The sequence below is a fragment of the Rhipicephalus microplus genome, chromosome 6 (assembly GCF_043290135.1).
Source record: "Rhipicephalus microplus isolate Deutch F79 chromosome 6, USDA_Rmic, whole genome shotgun sequence".
Taxonomy (NCBI): domain Eukaryota; kingdom Metazoa; phylum Arthropoda; class Arachnida; order Ixodida; family Ixodidae; genus Rhipicephalus; species Rhipicephalus microplus.
In genome coordinates this window covers 27,698,987-27,716,061 of record NC_134705.1, presented here as the reverse complement: position 1 = coordinate 27,716,061, position 17,075 = coordinate 27,698,987, and the positions used below count along the sequence as shown (strand labels likewise).

At 44.5% G+C, this 17,075-nt stretch overlaps 1 protein-coding gene across 1 annotated transcript in view; it reads right to left on the bottom strand.

The window, feature by feature from the left end:
• The window catches only part of norpA (no receptor potential A), a 553,315-nt gene that overhangs the window by 312,243 nt on the left and 223,997 nt on the right, over positions 1 to 17,075 (bottom strand). The window contains exons 14-16 of the mRNA XM_075865873.1: positions 5,431 to 5,510; positions 4,879 to 4,963; positions 2,151 to 2,241 (exon numbers count right to left, since the gene is read on the bottom strand). Of these exons, the coding sequence (XP_075721988.1) occupies positions 2,151 to 2,241; positions 4,879 to 4,963; positions 5,431 to 5,510 (256 nt within the window). The remainder of the gene's footprint in view (positions 1 to 2,150; positions 2,242 to 4,878; positions 4,964 to 5,430; positions 5,511 to 17,075) is intronic.

Here is a 17,075-nt window from a genome sequence, read left to right as displayed (position 1 = left end):
GGTGCAAAGGTCACTCCGACGCCAAGGCAACCACCCTTCTTTCTCACTTAGCAAGCCCATGCAGCGCTACCATGGTTCTTTTTCTTTTTTTTCCTCGCTCCAGGTAAGTAAGAAGGTGTTGAATTGCAACTGTGCAAACCCTGTACAGAACTACTGATCACGGCCAAGTTCGAGGAGCGCCTTTTACAGTCGAGCCCACTAATAACGAACCTGAGCCTGACGTGGCATCGGCTTGCTGTATCCAAAAGTTCGCAGTAAATTAAACACAGCTTTTAAAAAAGTTGCAAGTGAAAACACAAACATATTTTGTCCAAAAAAGTTCGTGATGCATGTGTTTCAAAGAGCAGAAGCGATAAGGGAGGTCTCTAATTAATTTCAAAAAGCAGCATGCTTGTTTGCCGAGGCCCGTGGCATAAGCTGCATGAGAGACTGGCTCCAAAGTTTCATCGTTCTCGCAATTCGATTCCTCCAAATCGCTCTCGCCACGTACTTTATTCACAATGCCCTAATCCGTGCACAGTTCTACAGTGTTGCCTTCATCATCGGCCGTAATTAAACAATCGCAACAGATGTCCCACCCGCTCTCCCAGGTCGGAGTCGACGACACACTGCCACAAATCGCCGCCGCTGTGGTCCTGTTCAGAAGCTTCAGGCTCGGCATCGGGCCTGACCTCGACGAAGTCGGCATCGCAAAAACGGTTTAGCGCGCATGTAGCTGTCACCGCCGCCCACGAAATATTCACCATCTGCACAGCTGAATACCCAAATTCCCGAAGTGGCAAGTAGGCTGTCAGGTGGTCAACAGCTACGAGCAAGCGTTCCGCAACGCGGCACCTGACGCGCGGATTACGCTCAAGCCAAGTGGTCACACTTTCGACATTTTGTTGAGCGGCAGAAAAATAACACGCAAATCCTCCCATCTGCTACCCAGACCACACAGCATACCAAGAGCGAGCAAGACGCGCAAACGTGACACACATGCCAGAACGTGTGGAACAGCTCTGGACCCATTTCTAGTCAGAAAACGAAACTAATTCAAGCCAGCACTAGAGATGGGCAAAAGAGTTGGGCAAAACCAAAACACATGGGAAGGAGGCAGGTTTGGTAGCTTGCTTGAAAGGTCCACGAAACGCGCAACTCGCACGTAGAAAAACTTGAAAGAGTGTCTGCACGCGCAGAAGTCAAAGCACGCCCGCCCGGATCGCTGCGTGCGGCGGTGTTCAAAGAATCGGCGGCCGTGGTCGAAAAATCGTTTTGTTGCGTCGGGGGGTTTGCGTGGCCCCACCAACTTCGATATTTCGCGATTCGTTCCGCACAAATTAACAGCTGTTTTGGCACTTCCACACGTGTGCAGAGAGCATGCTGAGCAGAGTGCGAAGTGAGGGAGAACAGGTCCTAAACACGAAACGAATCGCAAATTATCAGAGTCGGTGGGGTAGTGTACACGCGTGCACTAGACGCAGACGATCGGATACAGTCAATGGCCGACGATGTTGGCAAATGGTCTGGTCACTCCAGGCCAGCGACGCCAACGACAGTACCAGCGATCAAAGAGAGGGTAGATAGCCGAGCGGTCTTTAAAAGATTTGTGGCAATGTGAAAACACGGGTCTCGTCTGGCAATATGGGGTGCTCAGAGTAGCGGGGGGGGGGGGGGGGGGTACAAAGAACGGAGGGGTGCGTAACAAAAGCGGTCAGGGAGAGTGGCAACCAGAGGGGTACGGAGGCAGGATCGGCGTTTAACAATAAGAATATATGAGCCCCTTGCCGATGCCTGAAAGTGGTTTCCCAAGAAGTCGACAGAGCGCTGACTCTGTTCGCTGTAACCGATCAGCGGCGCTCGGAGACGTGCATTAAAAGTGCGATTTTGTGCCATTGAACCAATGTATATTTTTACGGTCAAGCGAATATTGTTTGTTTTAAGCGAAAGTTTGTTTTAAGTGGGGACGTTATATGTGGGCTCGATTGTATGTGCATAAATATAAAAAAATCTGATTTTTCCCGACCAAAGCGAGGGTATGCCTTTATGTGAGTGAATATGGTACCTATGTCTCATCTGACCCCAGGAGCGCAATAAATGATTTGTTTTTCCTAGAAACGAGAAATTTCCTTTCATCAATCACCATCCTTTCAAAGACAAAGCACACTCACGCTTTTCGTCCTCAGGCTTCAGTCGCTTGTTCTTGATGAGAATCTTCCTCTTGAGGTCGTTGGGAGATGGGAGAGGTGCACTTGGCTCCAACTGCAAGCATCATGACAACTTGCACTCGTGAAAAATCTTCTGTCCTTTCTTCAGCCACAAGCTATTTTACAATTAGACATCTTTACTATACTTGCGCAGATATTCTAATGCCTCCGATATTCCACATGAATATTACTTTCATAATTTAATAGTTTCAAAATTTCAACCTAATCGAAATGAACAAATGAATGTTATTAGTCTGCATGTAATCCCCTGCAGAGGTGGTTTCTCTGCAGTAGAGGGGTGCTAAGTCATGTAAACACTTATTTGAATGTATATTCGAATGTAACCCGCTGTAAAGGTAGTTTCACTGCAGTAAGGAGCTGCTATGCTAAACTGTGAGAACAGCTATCCAAGGGAAGCTATCTTAGCGGCTATCCACTGCCACAAAGCGCCACTGCCAGGTTAAATGAACATCTTAACCTCATACCCATTCATTATTTTTTAACTTTAAAGGCTTGTTACACAGGCTAACATAACCTTAGTGCGGTAAACTTTAAAATGCACCATACATTATAGATAACCTTTAGGATTCTAACGAAAGTCAAAACCCTGCTACTATTCAAAGTTGCTTCAACTTCCTATGAACCAAAAAGAATGGCTTTTGCACAGGCCATGAAATATTGAGCAGGTTAGTAGGGTCATGCCAAATATGCTTACTTTTCTTCACCATATGTGATATATACTACTTGAATTCAGTTCAATATTATTCAACCGAAATCACTATTCACTCAAACCTAAAGCTCACTATTCACACAAGCCTATATTTTACCCTAAATACAGTTGAAAATGTTTATAACCAACTCGAAAGTGCTGTGATAAATGGTCGTTATATCAGTAGTTCATTGTATATGGAGCCACCTATAAAAACGGCCACATAGTGGCGAAACAGTTTCTTTTTTCAGTGTGAACAATAAAAAGTGTTAACAACCCTTCTCCTGACAAGTTAGGCCTTTTCGCATGTTAAACGGCTCCCGTTCGCAATGAGCTCGCCCCGTTCCACTGAATCTCGGCACTGCCACAAACCAGTTGGCCCTGGCTAGTTGCGTGCAGTTTGTCACTTACTCTAGCTACTCTTGCCGTCACATGCCAGTTCGCTTGCAGTTCAATGTATGCATGCATTTGTGCGTTCTTCACGCATGATTCCCTCTGAATCATACTAGGATGCGGTGGAGTAGCCTGTCCGTTTTTTGCAAGCAACGTGCACAAGCGGCCTCGCACGACGCAGTGGCAACGAACATGCAAATAGCACCATAACGCGCCTGTGCCACCGTCACTCCGCTGAGCAGTTACCTGCAGATGACTCTGATAAGCTCGCCGGCAGTGAGTGAAAGTGGCACGTTCATCACCACCAGCCACCTCGCTATTGCTCTTTTTTATGCTTATTCATTGAGGCAACGCTGCATCCATGCAGAAGTCGTTATCACTAATCGATTGGTTTTTCTGTTGCCAAAAGGTGGAAAACTTTAATTGGCACATTGTGGTGTCAGACAGTTGCGCATCGCAGTGAAGTTTCATGCGACAAAAGTTATCGCTTTTGGCATTTATGGCTTTTTGCGTTCGAAGGCATTGTTGGTTTATCGTCGACCATCGTAGATGCCGAGAACGAAGTCAGAAAAGCTTGCCGTGTGAAAGCTGACTGCAATTCTTCATGCTGTCTCCTATTTCTTTTCATTTTTCCCCTCTCACTTCCATTCTGCCTGTGAAGAAACATTTGGAAAGTGAACGGCCTCACTCGCAATGCCCGAAATCTGCGTGCGGTGCTCGCCGCATTCTGTGATACGTTCCTCGCAAGTAAACTGCAGCGGTGCACATGCGAGCGCACCTATCACGTGCTTCAGAATGCCTGTATAAACTTTTTTTTTCGCTTCGTATGTGCTATATTTTTACCGCGACCCTATCAGGAGTGTTCGTTGTAAAAGTAGGAGGCTTTGAAAAATGTTTACTATTGTGGGCTCAGTTTCAGAGAGTAGCTTAGGAAAATCATAAGTGCACTGAAATATCGTCGTTATAACTGATAAATCATTATATCTGGGTTTGTTATAAATGGGTTGGACTGTAATAATTTTAGGACACAAAATAAATAAATAAACTGCCTTAACGGTAGTCATCCAGTCACAAAAATAAACATTTTCATGCACAAGTCTATTTTTCACTTCTCAACAGGTCTCCACTGAAAACTGCAATCTGGCGGACGACAAAACAAGCTACGCGCATGGCCTATTTCAGGGGTCTTTGCATTTGGGAATATGAATGACTGTTGAAAGTTGTCCATTAAAAGGCAATAGCATTCTGTTTCTTATTCTTTCACACGTAGCAACCTATTCTACACAACGCTTCATTCATTCTGGTGCTAAAGTGGAGTTAAAAAACTAATAAGGCCACAATGGGGGCTAGTTGGTATGTCTTCGTGCTTATGATGGGCTCCGCGCTGCAGGGTAAGAACCCTCTGTGTGGTCTTTGAAACGCATCACAAGCATGAAGTTAGAATGTTGAGCACTGCCTTCTGATGAGCATTACTCACAAACTAAAAACAAAACTTGCGATATTATGGGCAAGTGCTTTTTCTTGGCAAATACAAGGAAACTGTCAAGTGACTAAGCTGCATCCTACAGAAAAAACCAGAGGTGAACGTACCGGATAATTTGGCAGTGGTTCAGTGAGCAGTAGGTCACCAAAAATCTCCAGGCAGTACTTGGCAAGTTTGTACTGTTGCTTTTTGCTAGACAAAGTAAATATATATATACGTCATTTAGCCTTGGCACAAAAGACAGGAGAGAAAGTAAAGCATAGCATACTGGTGCTTCCTTCAGAGCTCGAAGCCCATCTTTGCCTCACTAAGGCTTCCTCTCAGCTCCATTGTACATGGGCCTTTATGGCATTACGTCACTTAAAGCTATTTTGGGTTGAATGCATGAAAAAATATTACAGGATTATGACGTGGCGATCGCCAACTTTCAACTCAATGTTTTTGTTTACTGCATTCATTTCTTTTTTACAAGACTACTTTTTTTTGCTGTTTCCCTCTTTAAATTTTCAACAGGGAGGTTATCCCAAATACAGCGCTTGTATATTTCATCTTTCTTTGTGTGTCATGTAAATTCCAGCCTAAAAACTGACAAATGAAATCTCCACGAGCGAAATGGCTTTGCGTGGGAGTACAATGGCTACATAAGGCAGCAAACTTACCAGCAGTGATTTTCAAACGAAAGAATCACAGGGTAATCAGAAGTGACAAATGCACAGTCCCTGATGGCATAGATCACATCCTGCAATAGAGAGTGCAATCATTATACACGAAGTTGCCGCAACAATAGAGCAAACTTGGGCATGTTGGTCAAGCATAATAAAACACACAGCAAGGAAACATGAGTGCTGTGTGTGTTTCGTTCGCTGCTAGTATGTGCACTGTGTGTTACATCGTGACAACAATTGACACACAAGAACGTACAAACATGATCATTCCTTTTGTTGTCTGAGAAGCAAACCGAATAAAAGAAAATTGTACAACGTCATCTGAAAAGGAAGCAAGCTGGTCAGAAGGCGAGTTGGTCCTGTGAAAACACTGATGCTCCAGCCCAATTAGCAGTGATGCTAACAAGGTCTGCTAATTTGGAGCAACTTTTGGAGCAGCGAAATTTCCATTCTGGAGCACTTTAGAGCAGCAAAACTTTCCGCTTTGGAGTATTCCAGAACTGTTAACTTCACATCCCGAAGGAGAAGCAAGTTGGATTTACATTCAAGGAGATGAATAATTATTTTGGAGCTCTTGTGAAGACCTAGAAATATTTCAATCCATTCCAAACCTATTGGAGTGAGACATTTTAAAATGAGGTGTCTGGCTATTTCACTTGATGATACAAAAATAATGGTATTATGCTTTTGAGCATTCTGCAAAAACTTGTTCAATGATAACTTTCATAGCAAATAAACAGAATACTAGTTGAACAAAATAGTACTTCATAAAATAACATTCTAAATACACCCATGTGGTTATTAGGAGATTTGGTGCTGCTATGACGTACAACGCTGGAGACTCACACAGTCCCAACAATTCTCCAACATGAATTCAAGTATAAAAGAAAAAGTCCTTTTTCTTTACAACCAATTATACCACTGCGCGTAACATGATTTCACTTAGCTAGTCTCATAAAGCCAACCTGTTCTGGTAGTAATCTCTTTGTGCTAAACCTAAGCGATTTAAAAAACTTAGTTTTCCTTTTGCAGCAGTGTTTTATGTGGCTAAAGCGTTTTGTCTATACAACAAAAACCCCCTGTAGTGTCCTCTAGAAGGCAATGCAAAAAAGAAAAAAAAAAGCTCATGGGGTACCTTATGCATTTGCCTAAGACAACTCGAATGCGAGAGCCATTTTGTTTTTATTGTAATAGTAATTATACAGACATTCTCGACTGGTTTTTTACGTTGCCATTTTTCAGGGCGGGGGGGGGGGGGGGGCATCTTGATTTGAATGGGGGGGGGGGCATTTTGCGCAATATATGCTAGAGCGAAAAAATTGAGGGGGGGGGGGGGCATTTTCGATGTGCACCCCCCCATCCCCCTGGCCATGCTACTGTCCCCCACCGCCAAGTTTTGTGTACTGTTGAAATTGATAACATCCTCCCGCGCATTGTGTTTTACACGTGGGTAAAGGCGCACGAGCAGGGGTGACAAATGAAGCTATAGCAGAAATAAATAGAGCCAACCTATCTCCTTTCCACATACGTCAGATGCAATAACATCACCCACTTGTCAGGCCTGCTATCGATTGTTACTCAAGTAGAGAGGAATGCATCACCCGACTTCAAGGAGCAGGAACTTACAATGACAGCAAGGAGAGGGGGGGGCGTTGTTATAGGAACGGATCTGATCGCTGCGCAGTCACTATTCTACCCTTCTACCTTGTACTCTCAACACAAACTGACTGGGCAAAAGTGCTTCGCTTTTTGGAGCGCCCATATAGGAGTGTGCTCTGAGCCGTGATCGCAAGGCGGCCAAACTATAGTGTCGCTATTTTGGAGGTCGATTCGTAGGTGCCGTTCGCCGTTCACAGAATCACATTTATCTAGAGCAGCGGAGGGCGTGCCTGTCGACACTTGTTGGCCGCAGCTTCTATCTTAGAGCTAATAGCATCTGTTCAAGCTTACAATATAGCACAAGGACTTAACACGCAGTATGACCAGGTTTCCTATTATTACAGCGTCTCTCTTCACATATTTCTGGAAAAAAAAAAAACAAGCGGCAGCTAGAACAGTCAGCTGGAAGCTCTCGACAAGCCTCATTTCATCTGTATGTGCATCGGCGTGCAAGAGGTGTTACGGGAGTTTCTAGTGATCCAAATCGTTGTACGGGTATCGAACAGCGCGCAAGCAGCAAGTTTACTGAGCTTGCGGCGATTACAGACCTCCAAAATAGCAACACCGCCGCTAGTGCTCCTCGCAGACGACATCGAGCCTTACTATTTGGTATAACAATACATGTTATTGGTATCGCATTCACTGCTACGAGCTTAAGTGAAACGAACAAAACATATTTTTTGAACTTGGTGTTACCTAACTCAACAGAACGCTGGCTAAAGGGGACAACGGTCATTCCAGTTGCAGAAGCGGTTTTCGTGCTGTCGGTTATCTAAACGCGCAGAGATTACCTGCACAGAGAGTTCACGAGTAGTCTCATTATGCCTTGATATATAGCGCATGACAGCAACTGCACCCTTCGAGCGAAGCAGCATTCTCTACCCCGACTCCTAAAAAAAAAAAAACGAAGCAATGATGCAATGCCGCAATGTTTATTTTTTGTTTTTAACCATAACCTACTGATAGCAGAAAGTGAGGGGCATACGTGTAACATGGAGAAGCCATTTTACAGTGGGCCTTCCGACAAAAGCCACCAGCGATGGCCCCACTAATGAAAGCTGCGCGTATTAAAACCAAATTGAGGCTACTCCAACCAGAAGCATGCTTTCATTACTGAGATGACATTTTAAAATAATTACTGCACAGACACGTTGCGAAAGACAAAGCTGCTCTGAAAGAGTGCGAGGGAAGATAAAGCAAAGGGCAAGACGGTGTGACTCGTGCATGATAGGATCTGCATTGCCAATGAGATGTACGAGCGGGACGACACATCTAACTCCCGCAAATTGATAGCAAGACCAAAAATACTGCCATCTCGCAGATAGCAGTCAGCGCCCCATCAGGTTCATTTGCTCAGTTTTAATGCAAGAAGCATTGTTAATAAAGTAGATGAGTTGGAAAAGTTGTTTCTGTTGCGTGATCCTCATTTCTGCATTATAACAGAGACATGTTTGCAAGCTTTTGTTTGCGACGACGAAATTCTCACACCAGGCTACCAGCTATTCCAGAGAGATCGAAAGTCTAGAGGTGGGGGTGTAGCAATCATTGTAAAGCATGGTACAGTCCAATCTTAATAATTCGAACTCGAAGAGGCCAAAAATTTGTTGGAATTAAAAGAAGTTTGAATTAATGAAAGCTACATGAATGGAGCACTCACCAAGCAGTGGCGCAAGTGCATTGAGCTAATACATGAGGGGGAAGTTTCGGAAGACTTACATTTAGTAACAAATCACTGGACATCCATCATTAATTGAAGTAATCAGTGCACACGTCTGCACACGTTTGCCTTTCAGCGAGTCAATTTCGCACGCAGCTTGCAAAGCATTTCTACTTTGGCTTCAGCATTCTCCTGGCAAAAAAAAGTTGCGCGCGGCACTTTCTAAAGACAACGACAACAACGATGACTGCGTCTCGGCTACGCAGCCGCAGCATGGCCAGCACATGACAAGAAAAAGGAGGAGCATCTCCACATGAAGAGAAGCAGGATGACATTTGAGAAGAAACCAACACTCCACGGCAGCATTTTTTTTAGGGGCGAAGCTCTTTAACGCGGCACCCGTTCGTCCCTCATCGTAGCACGTAACATGTCTTACGCTATGACCTGCAAGGTGGTGCCGGTGGGAAATTTCTTCTGTATGTTGTTGAACAATAAAAAATTCACAGCGTGCGCATTAACTAAAAGCCAAATTTTCCTGTCTCTCATTCCCCATTAGCAGGCATTAACATGTACATTGAGCACAATCTGACAAGAAAGGGTTGCTACGTTATACTCGCTGGGCGCAACCTACTTGGTTTTAGAAAGGTTTAGCGAGCGTTGGGCCGCAGTGCCATGAATACAGTGAACTAGTATATACCATGAACTTGAGGTGGTTAAACGTGGGAAGTAGACACGAAGCGCAAGCCGTAAGAAAGTGTGCGTGTACCACCTCTCGTTTAGTCCTTGGAATGTCCACTGGATGGCGGAGCTTCTAAATGCGGAATATATGATGAAAAGATGCGAGATGGTGGTACTTGGAGTATTGACTAGATGGACGAACGGACACACAGACAGATGCATGGACAGACGCACGGATGGCTGCACGGACGAACGGACGCATGGATGAACGCAAGGGCAGATGCATGGAAGAACGCAGGGACGGACGGGCGGATGGACGCACGGACGGTCACACAGACGGACGCATGGACGTACGGAAGCAAGAACGAATGGACAGACAGATGCTTCGCTCCACTCTCCATCATTCACCCCATGGATACGTGGCCATTTTTTTTTTTTCTCTTCGTGCACATCGTTAAAAGAGGAAGGACGAGAAAAGGGGAAGCGTGGCACCGGCCCGTGAGAGAGAGCCAACACTCCGCAACAGCTTTCTTTTTTTCGTTCCCTCTCTCTCTTCGCACCCAGCGTTGAAAGAAATGGTCTTTACGTGGCAGGGATGGAAAAGAGAGAAGCGAGGCACAGGCACGTCGCAGATCCTCATTTGAGAAAGAGCAAACATTTTACCGCAGCCTTTTCTTTCCTTTTCGTTTTGTTCGCGCACAGCGTTGAGATGTTGGAGGTGCCGCCGCGCAATTGGGCGTGGTGCTGAGATCATTTTCGAAGTGCAGTACGTTTGAATTTACCATTGCAAATGCTCGTGGATTTGAATTAATTATTTATTTCCTTATTTATTTATTTTACAATACTGCCAATCCCATTCAGTATCATTGAAGAAGGAATACAGTGTCACATACAATAGTAATAGAGAAACAACAAAAACAAAAAATTTATACATAGTACACAGATCCTCAGTACTAAGCACTCTGCATATCTTCCAAATAACGTCCACAGCGAACCAGTGTGGCTCATGTAATGAAAATTAAAGTACATCGCATCATAAGCAAAACGAAATCGTAGGTATCCTTGTAAGCATAAGATGAGAAAAAAATTGTGTGATGCTTGTATTGCGTAGATGCATTGAGAAGACTACAACAGCAAATTTGCAATACAAAAAGTACAAACATAACATGTTGAAGGGCTATTGGAATTTCATGAGAGGGTTTTATAATAATGTCACAAATGTGATTACGGACTTTGTATTAGTAATCGATTTATCAAGTTCATTCCATTCTCTAATAGCATTAGGAAAATAAGAGTATTTTAGGCAGTATGTGTTGGTTGAGTATTCAGTCAAGTAGTCAATGTTTGGGAGTGTTTCCGTCTTGTTGGTCTTGTAGTGTTTAATGAGATGAACTTGGTTTTATCAATCTTAATGTCTTCATTCATACATTGGAATTGAAACTTTAGTCTTGCTATTTTAGCTCTGCTTTCTATGGTTAGTAATTCAGCTTGCTTTAGCAGTTCTGTTGACGAATCCATACTCTTGTATTTGCTGAACACAAAGCGAATCACTTTCCATTATATGCCTTCTAGTTTACATAGAAGTGTTTTGATATGAGGAAATCACGCAACTATGGCATATTTCAGCATTGGTTGAATTAGTGTAGATAAGGCCAGCTCATGAAGTAATGTTTTAAATGCGAAGCATTTCTTGGCGAACTTCAGCGACTTTGAGCGTATCTATCTGTCTGTCTGTCTGTCTGTCAGTCTATCTCTGTCTGTCTGTCTGTCTGTCTGTCTGTCTGTCTGTCTGTCTGTCTGTCTGTCTCTGGCTGTCTGTCTGTTTGTCTTTGTTTGTCTGTCGGTCTAGCCGCCTACGACTTATAGCTCTCCTGGCCGTTTCAATAATGGTATCGATACCAAACTTGGTATGGCATAACATGATTGTATGAAGAACACATATTTGACTAGTCATAACATGAAAATCATGACATGGATGTCATGAATGTCATGATTTACAGTTCATGGTCTTGCAGCTCTTGCGGTGGTTTCTTTAACATGGCATGTTGCAAAATTGGTATGGTATGACATGATATAATGGCAAACACAAGCGACAGACCCTAACATGAAAATCAAGGCATGTGTATCATGTAACAACATGACTACATGCCAAGCACATGATGAGCTCGTGACTGTTTCGCTAGCGTCACATATATCAAATTTGGTATCTTAGTCACTTGATTCAGCTTCCTGTAAGCCATGCAAAAACGCAGGGTACCGTCCTTTTCCTTAACTAATACTACAGGCGATGCCCACGGGCTCTGTGATGGCTGAATCACATCATCTTCAAGCATTTTAGCGACTTGTTGCTGTATCACTTCCCGTTCCTTTGGAGCCGCACGATAAGGATTCTGGTGTATAGGCCTTGCTGCGTCGTGGGTAATTATTCGATGCTTTGTTAGCGGCGTTCGACCGACCCGTGATGTTGATGAAAAGCAGTCCTGGAATTCAGCTAGCAGCTCAAGAAGTCTCGTTCGTTCGTCCCTTGACAACGTAGTACCAACGTCAAGATTAGGTACTGATTCTTCTTGAGGTGCTTCGTCTAGGGCCGATAAACTACCTTGGATTTCTGCAGTACTGTCAAAGTAAGCGACGGCTGTACCCTTCCGGAGATGTCGGCGCTCGTACTGAAGTTAGTGAGCAGCAAGTTTGTGCGTCCAGCAGTGACAGTGACTAAACCACGAGCAACTCAAATACCGTGGCTAAATATCAGCGAGCTTATTTAGTCAGCAATACCGTCGCCGTCAAACGGCTCATCCCCTGCCACCGAAACAAGCATACACGATCGTGGCGGGGCGACCACATCGTCATCCGTCAGACGCAAAGGCCCTGAACAAAACGTATGTCTCGGCTTTCAACAATCGACTAAAGTAGGGCTGTTGTTGCGAAACGTAATGACACTGTCAGGGACGTTGATGATGGCGCCATGTTCTCTCAAGAAATCCATTCCGATAATCAGGTCTTCACAGCATGAAGCGAGAACGACGAATGTCGCCTAGAAAGTAGAGCCACCGATGTCGAGCCTTGCTGTGCACATTCCAACAGGCATCAGTAATTGGCCGCCTGCCGTCCTTAAGTGAGGTCCCGTCCATGCTGTCTTTACTTTCTTGAGGCGTACGGCAAGGTCATCACTGATAATAAAGAAGTCAGCCCCGGTGTCGACTAAAGCTTTCACTTGCTGCCCATCCACAAGAACGGTAAGGCCTGGGGTCACAGTTTCGTCGGTATTACGTCTTGTCGGCTTTACGGCGTCCTGAAGTGGGAGTAATGGGGGCTTTTTTTCTTCGTCTTGACAGCCAGCAACCTTACCTCCTGAGGTCGCTGCCTTCAGTTTCCCCGGTGTGGGCTGGGTGACCTCGCTCCTCTGGTGTCGGCGAAAGTGCGGCGCTAAACGAAGGTGACTGGGCAGGAGAAGGAGAGCATGGTCGATGTAGGAAGACCGGCTCGTAATCAGTTATAGTCTCGTCATGATTGTTACGGCGGCCGTCGAATGGAGGTCGAGGTACCGGAGGTCCTTGAGAACCGACATCGCCACGGCGGGATACGTAGTCGTTGGCATGTCGAATGTCAAACCGTGGCCTGAGAGGGCGAGACAGATCGGCGCGGTGCCAGCAATAGCGGGCTATGTGGCCTACACCTCCGCAGTTGAAACAGAGTGGACGCCTGTCGACAGTGCGCCAGGTGTCTGTTCGGCGAAGCTGTGGTTGCTGTGATGACTCCTCACGCGACGAAGGCCATGGCAGGCCAGAAGACGACTGGTCGTATGGGGGCTGCATGGGTGGGCGCCACGATGTCTCCCCCTGTGGTGGTGACCAAGGAACAGTTGCAGGTGTTCAGTTCAGTTCAGTTTTCAGTTTTATTTCCTTAAAGGCCCCCATTCAGGGGGTGTTACATAAGGGGTGGGATTACAATTCAAAACAGCGGAGATTCAATTAACATTGCAAACAAACAGTTAAAATTGAATTAACATGGCAGATGATCGGTGAGGCGTTCCAGGAAGGTAGATGATGAGGCAATTGTGACAATGTCGTAGGGCAGGCCGTTCCAGTCTGAAGCTGCTCTGAGGAAAAACGAAGCAGCAAACGTAGTGGTGCGTGATGGCGGGCGGGCAACTTGAAGTGAATGACTGGTGCGGTGGGAAATGCGTGAGGCGGCTGTTATATAAGGAGCTTGATTGAGTGAAGAATAAAAAAACTTATGATAAAGGGTTAGGCTAGCAATGCGGCGACGATAAGAAAGGAGTGATAGGCCAGATTCATGTTTCAATGGTGAAATGCTGATGTCATATGAATATGAGGAATGGATGAAACGGGTGGCCCGATTTTGAACACCTTCCAAGGCAGTGATTAGGTATGCTTGATGGGGGCTCCAGATGGCAGATGCGTATTCTAATTTTGGTCTTATAAGCGATTTATACGCGAGTAATCTAACATGTGGTGGGGAAAGGCGAAGGTGGCGTTTAAGAAAACCCAGTGTTTTGTTCGATGCTGAAATGATGTTTGTAATATGGGCGCGCCATGATAAATTAGAACAAAGGGTGACTCCTAGATATTTATACGATTCTACTAATTCGATACATGATTTAGAAATAGAATACTGAAAGCGAGAGGGATTGTGACGACGAGAGAAGGACAAGAGTTTGCATTTAGTGGGGTTGAGAGTCATTAGCCAAATATTACACCAGTTTATTATATTGTTAAGGTTGCTCTGAAGGATGTGATGGTCATGACAATTAGTAATAGTATGATAGATTACGCAATCGTCAGCGAACATGCGAATGTTACAGGAAACATGCAATGGTAAGTCATTAATATATATTAGGAATAGGAGAGGACCGAGAACAGACCCTTGTGGGACGCCTGAGGTGACTGGGAGTGGTTTAGACAGGTGGCCGTTAAGATAGACAGATTGCGAGCGGTTAGTTAGAAACTCCTCAAGCCACCTGAAGATGTTAGGATGCAAGTTTAGTTTTGAAAGTTTCAGTAACAGACGCTGGTGAGGAACCTTGTCGAAAGCTTTTGCAAAATCAAGGAATATTGAGTCGGTTTGGATATTACAGTCGAGATTAGTCTGTAGGTCATGAACGAATTGTGCTAATTGGGTTTCGCAAGAAAGGCCCTTTCGAAATCCGTGCTGTGAAGGATGAAAAAATTCGTTGAAGTCCAAAAAATTGAAGATTTGTGAGTAGATGACGTGTTCCATGATCTTACAAGGCACGCTGGTTAATGAAATGGGGCGGTAGTTCAAGGGTGAGTTTCTGTTACCTGATTTGTAGACTGGAACGACCTTGCCCGTTTTCCAATCATCCGGCATGATTCCTGAGGTGAGTGACTGTGAGAAGATAAGACATAAGTATGCTGCGCAAGTCGATTTCACATTCTTGAGGAGTTTCGAGTTGATGGAATCCATACCAGCTGATGAAGAAAGTTTTAATTTGTGGATTATAGATGAAATGCCTTCTTCGAAGAAGGTGACAGCAGGCATGAAAGTTTCTACGCTAAATGATGGCGACTGTGAGGGCATGTCAAGTTCAGTAGTGAAGACAGATGCAAATGCTTCGTTGAATATTTCTGCGCAATCATGGTCAGTCACTGTCTCGTGTGAATCATTCGTTAGTTTAATATCGGAAGGATGTGTGGGGTTGAGAACTTGCCAGAATTGCTTGGGGTTCCTGATTAAGAGATTAGGTAAGTCTATATGGTAAAACGAGTATTTGGCTTTACGAACAGACAGCAAATATGATTTTTCAGCTTCGATGTATTTTTGCCATGCAGTAGGCTTGCCGTTGCGTTTGGCGGTACGAAAAAGTCGTTTCTTTTTGTTTTCAAGTTTTTTTAAATGCCGAGAAAACCATGGTTTACTGCGGTTAGTTTGAAAAGTAATCTTCGGGATAAACATATCAGAGAGGTGATTTACTTTGTCCTTAAAGATCAACCAGTTGTCATGAACTGAGCGCGTGTGAAATGTAGATTCATACTGATTAAAAGAGTTACTGAGATCTTCAGATATTGCACTATAGTTACCCTTATCATAAAGAACAATTGTTTTATTAGTCGTCTGTTTTTTGGTCGAGGTAAATGAAAATAAAGCATGTATGACCTTGTGGTCGCTGATCTCAGGAAGGTAAGTAATAGATAATAGGTTCTCGGGGCTATTGGTTAATATCAGGTCGAGAATATTTGCTGATCCTCGTGTGACACGGGTTGGTTGGGCGACTAATTGTGTAAGGTTAAAGTTGAGACATACATCGAGGAAGTTTTTCGCCTCTGCGTGACATGATAATGTAGAAGTAACTATGTTTTGCCAGTCAATATTAGGGTAGTTAAAATCACCGAACAGAAGAATGCGAGCCTTTGGGTAAGCGGAAGTAAGTTTTTGAATGGAATTGTTCAGATGACATGGAAAATTTGGATCCGTTTGCGGGGGCCTGTAGCAGACGCCAAGTAGGACAGTTACGGTGTTAGTACGACAAATTAGCCACAGGGATTCGGTATCGGAATCGACGTTAACAACGGAGCAAGATATGCCCCGATGAACTGCGATAAGTACTCCGCCCCCCCGTGAGCCATTTCGGTCATTTCGGTACACGTGGAAGTCCTGTAAGTCAGTTAATATTTCCGCATCCGTTATATCGCTGGTAAGCCACGTTTCTGTTAATACGAGTATGTTGCTTTTTGATGACGAGATAATGTTGGATATGAGTTCACGTTTTGGAAGAAGGCTACGTATGTTAGTGAATATTACGGAAAACGAGAGAACATGACATGGGGAAGCCGTTTGGCGTTTTATTGCTCTTTGTTGGCGGGGTAACCGCTATGCAATTTCCTTAACCATGTGTGATGATGCGTCAAATATATAGCGCTTCGACCCGACGTGCAGCGTTTTGAACCGCAAGGAGAACTTGTCCGAACGTGCTTTTGCAAATGCAAGTAATTGCTTGCGCGCATATTGAACGGGGCGGGAAAAGTCCTCCCCGATGCTGTAGTTAGTGTTCTTCAGTTTCCTGCCGTTTGATAAAAGTGCATCTCTGGTTTTGTATGATAAAAATTTCACAATTATGGGACGATTTCGGTTTAGTGAATGAATACCGAGACGATGTGCGCGTTCTATGTCGTTAGGCTGCACTGTTAGTCCAAGGTTATTGTTGCAGATATCGATTATCATTTTTTCAGATTCAGCCCACGTTTCATTCCTAGTGGGGTCAGGGATGCCGTAGAATAGAAGGTTATTCCGGCGCAACCTGTTTTCAGCGTCATCCAGGGAAGTTTCTAGCTCTTGAATTTTTTTAGTCATGTTGATTACGTTAGTCTGTGTTTTTTCGATATCATTTCTGAGGGGAAGAAGAGTTTGGTAATGTGTTTCGAGATCGCCCATTCGTTTGTTTAAGTCTGTTATTCTTTTATCCGTTGTGCTTAGTTGAGATTTCAAACTCTGAACTTCGGCAATCAGCTGGGCCTGGCCGGCACTTAGCTTTTGTAGCTCAGTAAGAATAGCAGCGTTTCCGTTAGGGCCAGGATTAGTTTCGACGTCACTCGATAAGATCAGCAACGAGTGAATCATATGAGCACACTCAACAGCAATAGTAATACAGCAGTGGGGGCTCGGG